The 3,519-nt window shown below is 35.5% G+C and overlaps 1 protein-coding gene across 1 annotated transcript; it reads left to right on the top strand.

The window, feature by feature from the left end:
- The first annotated feature begins 784 nt into the window (after positions 1 to 784).
- On the top strand, positions 785 to 3,519 carry LOC111699886 (cytochrome c oxidase subunit 5B, mitochondrial). Its single transcript, XM_023470643.1, has 5 exons — positions 785 to 934; positions 1,478 to 1,557; positions 2,611 to 2,718; positions 3,090 to 3,134; positions 3,425 to 3,519. The coding sequence occupies exons 1-5, from the start codon at positions 817 to 819 to the stop codon at positions 3,461 to 3,463; spliced, it is 390 nt and encodes a 129-aa protein (XP_023326411.1). The 5' UTR covers positions 785 to 816; the 3' UTR covers positions 3,464 to 3,519.

The following is a 3,519-nucleotide window of genomic DNA, read 5'->3' as shown; positions in this document are numbered from 1 at the left end:
AAGACAACTTCCGGGCTGAGCGCTACGGCTAGGACAGGGGGGGGCGCCCCCCGCTCAGTTTCAGGGGAGGGCGCACCGTACTGCCCCCCCCCCTATTTGCGCCTCTGAATGTTGTTATGAGAATACCAAAAGACAAATTCCGGGCTGAGCGCTGCAACCAGGACAGGCTAGGGAGCCGGGTGCTGCTGGTCAATTATATTCATGTCTTACATAAGATCCATTGTACAAAATTGTTAAGAGGGGGCCGGGGGGAGTCAAAAAATCGTATATTAGGAAATTACCACATGAAACTTTCAAATGTATTATTTTTGGTGTTGGTTAGGTCATGACAATTTCTAGGTGCAGCGCTGCGGCTTTGACAGGGTGGGGGGCTTAGTCTTAGAGAAAGATTTATTAATCTCGAATTCTCCTGCCGCCCCCCCCTTTATCAAAATATCTAGATGTAGTTTGTATTATTTGAGGTAGGTTAGGGTAAGACAATTTCTGGGCCGAGCGCTGCTGTAAGGACATGCTACGGGGCTAAGTGCTGCGGCCACACGTTCAACATTTCATGTTAATTTTTGACGTAGAAGGGGACCAAAGATCTTTTTCCTAGGAAATTACCGGCTAGGGGGACGAGCACTGTGGCAAGCATAATCTAGAGGCCAAGCACTTTGTCTACTTGCCCAACTAGGCCCACGGGTTACATATGAGATACATATGTTACTCAACTCCTACATAACCCTTTAGTAATACAAATTAGATTTAATATATTCCTATAGATAATAGGATACAAGGTGATGATATTTTCAAATAATTTTTTCTAATTTCAGAAGCATGTCTCGTGTTGTGTCCAAGTCCCTGAGCCTACTCCAATCTGGAAGACGTAGTCTTCATGTCAGCGCTGTCTCCGCTGCCAAACAGACAATGCCCGATCCAATTGAGCATGCCACCGGTAATAAGAGAATCTTAGCTCTGAAACGGATATGATCGTAATTCCAATAAAAAGATGAATAAAACGTGTGGTCAGTTCTAGAAATTATGAAATAAAATCAACATTTATAAGAATACTGAACTACGTCGTATACAGATTCTTTTTTTTAATAATTTAAATTTTTGAGTAAATTAAAACGTCGAAACAGAGCTATTTTAGTAAATTAGTATTCTGTGCTCAATTTGGCAACTTAGAAATAAATCTTAAAGCTATTGGATGCTTTGTATGTTAGGGATAATGAAATCTTTGCATGATTTTCAACCCCCCCCCCCCCCTCCCCCTGTTTAAAAATTCAGGCTTTTAAAATCCCTTTTATAGCAAATTTTCCACGCCCAACAAAATTTTGTGGCGAAAATGAAATGGTTTGCACTTTAAAACATTTAAATACATCTTACTCAATTCAACACCAATCACCTATATGTAATTAATTTTGAGCGAAAATTTCGTAGTTTAAAGATTATTCAGGTTTGATTATGATGAAATGATTATAATAAATTCTGTCAGGTTTGGAGAAATATGAGCTTCTGGCTAAACAGGCTGGGAACGATGATCCTTTCTTTCTCAAGGCTTGTGCGAGAGGCCCGGTAAGTCTATAAAATTATAGTTAGTTTTTCATAGGTNCCTGTGTTTAATTAACATATCTCATTAAGAATGATTCGGAGGACGTTCAAATTTTCTGACCTTCTTCCCTAAAAAAAAATTATGGACAATGCTTTAAGCCTTATATTAGGCATTTTCACCAAATATTTTACCATTGTAACATCAGAGAAATAAAAACTAATTGGGATTCAATGATAAACCCGAGGGCGTAGCCCAAGGGTTTATCATTGAATCCCGCTGAACAAGAGCATAAGTGAAATATAAAAACTTATTTGTAAGCCTTCATGATGTTAATTGTTCCAACTTGATAAAGTCGTATTTCACACGAATTTTGAAAAATTATAATTTCTTTGGTATTTGCTCATGGAACCTCACAAATATGACATAATATTAATCTTGTGTGGATAAAGATGTAATAATGGAATTCTTAAACTCGATAAAATAATCTTGATGCATTTTTTAACTCAGGCCTTCGTTAAAGAATACATAATTATTATTTCATTTCATTTAAGAATTTCCATTATTACATTTTTTTCCTCATAAGATTATCATTTTCTTAATACAACCTTTTGTATAAATATTATTGTATATTGTAGGGAACCAAGGCTGAACCTACTATTGTATAACTATTATTGTATAGTGTAGGGAACCAAGTCTGAACCTACTATTGTATAACTATGATTGTATAATGTAGGGAACCAAGGCTGAACCTACTATTGTATAACTATTATTGTGTATTGTAGGGAACCAAGTCTGAACCTACTATTGTATAAATATTATTGTATAATGTAGGGAACCAAAGCTGAACCTACTATTGTATAAATATTATTGTATATTGTAGGGAACAAAGGTTGAACCTACTATTGTATAAATATTATTGTATATTGTAGGGAACCTAGGCTGAACCTACTATTATATAACTATTATTGTACATTGTAGGGAACCTAGGCTGAACCTACTATTGTATAAATATTATTGTATATTGTAGGAAACCAAGGCTGAACCTACTATTGTATAAATATTATTGTATATTGTAGGGAACAAAGGCTGAACCTACTATTGTCAACGCTATGGACACCTACAGGAGTGTTGGTTGCGTCTGTAACGAGGAGGATACTAACATCAAGTGGATGTGGCTCTGCGAGGTGAAAAAGAAAATTCATAAAAAAAATTAATTATAATTTTAATTAAATAATACCTTTAACTCACTCCGTTGGAATTAAAACATAACCATCTTTGGGATTTTTCATTTGATATATAGCTAGGGTTTCCAGGCAAAAAAAAAAATGCGAAAATTCTCTTTCCGTATTTTACAAAGATTTTGGTAAAATTTTGCATTTTTTTCGAAAGTAAATTTTTTTTTAATTGAGACATTTTCGCGAAAAGAAATTCTCAATTCCTTTTCAAACATAATGTTCAGCTTAATATCTAATCAATCAAATTGTGGGTAATAGTTTGATGAGAAAAATCCTTGACTTCTGATGGATTTGATCTGACCAAAAAAAAATAATTATAGGGTGCCCCCAAGAGGTGTGCATGTGGATACTGGTTCGAACTCAAGGTAACTTTTTCCCTAAAAAATATATATCCTGGGGTGGAAAGTTTTAGGAACTACCACATTAAAAAAATTTCATCCCGTGTTCAGCGCTTTACCCCCCCCCCCAAAAAAAAAAAAATGTTTTTTTTTCTGCATTTCAGAAAACAAAAACCTTTGCGCAAGCATACCTTTCTACTGGGAGGGGAAGGGGGGGGGGAAGTAATTATTTTCAGTAGGCGGGGGAGCTATTTTTCATGAAAATAAACACCCCTGGATTAATCTATTTTGAAATTTAAAAAATATCATATTTTCAGGTTCACGCTGCCCCTGATAAATATAGCCTGCCCCTGTAAGTTTGTGAATTGAGATGTAGTCTAAAATTACGTTAATAAATCTTGATAATAAAATG

This window comes from Eurytemora carolleeae, unplaced genomic scaffold (assembly GCF_000591075.1).
Source record: "Eurytemora carolleeae unplaced genomic scaffold, Eaff_2.0 scaffold373, whole genome shotgun sequence".
Classification (NCBI taxonomy): Eukaryota; Metazoa; Arthropoda; class Copepoda; order Calanoida; family Temoridae; genus Eurytemora; species Eurytemora carolleeae.
The sequence above is the reverse complement of the archived record's forward strand: the minus strand, read 5'-3'. Positions and strand labels throughout refer to the sequence as shown.

What these genes read in the sequence shown, in the direction of transcription:
- LOC111699886 (XM_023470643.1), top strand. Translation starts at nt 817, where the DNA reads ATGTCTCGTGTTGTGTCCAAGTCCCTGAGCCTACTCCAATCTGGAAGA. An exon ending in AGGCTTGTGCGAGAGGCCCG is followed by an intron (nt 1,558 to 2,610) that starts GTAAGTCTATAA and finishes TGTATATTGTAG; the next exon opens with GGAACAAAGGCTGAACCTAC. An exon ending in AGTGGATGTGGCTCTGCGAG is followed by an intron (nt 2,719 to 3,089) that starts GTGAAAAAGAAA and finishes AAATAATTATAG; the next exon opens with GGTGCCCCCAAGAGGTGTGC.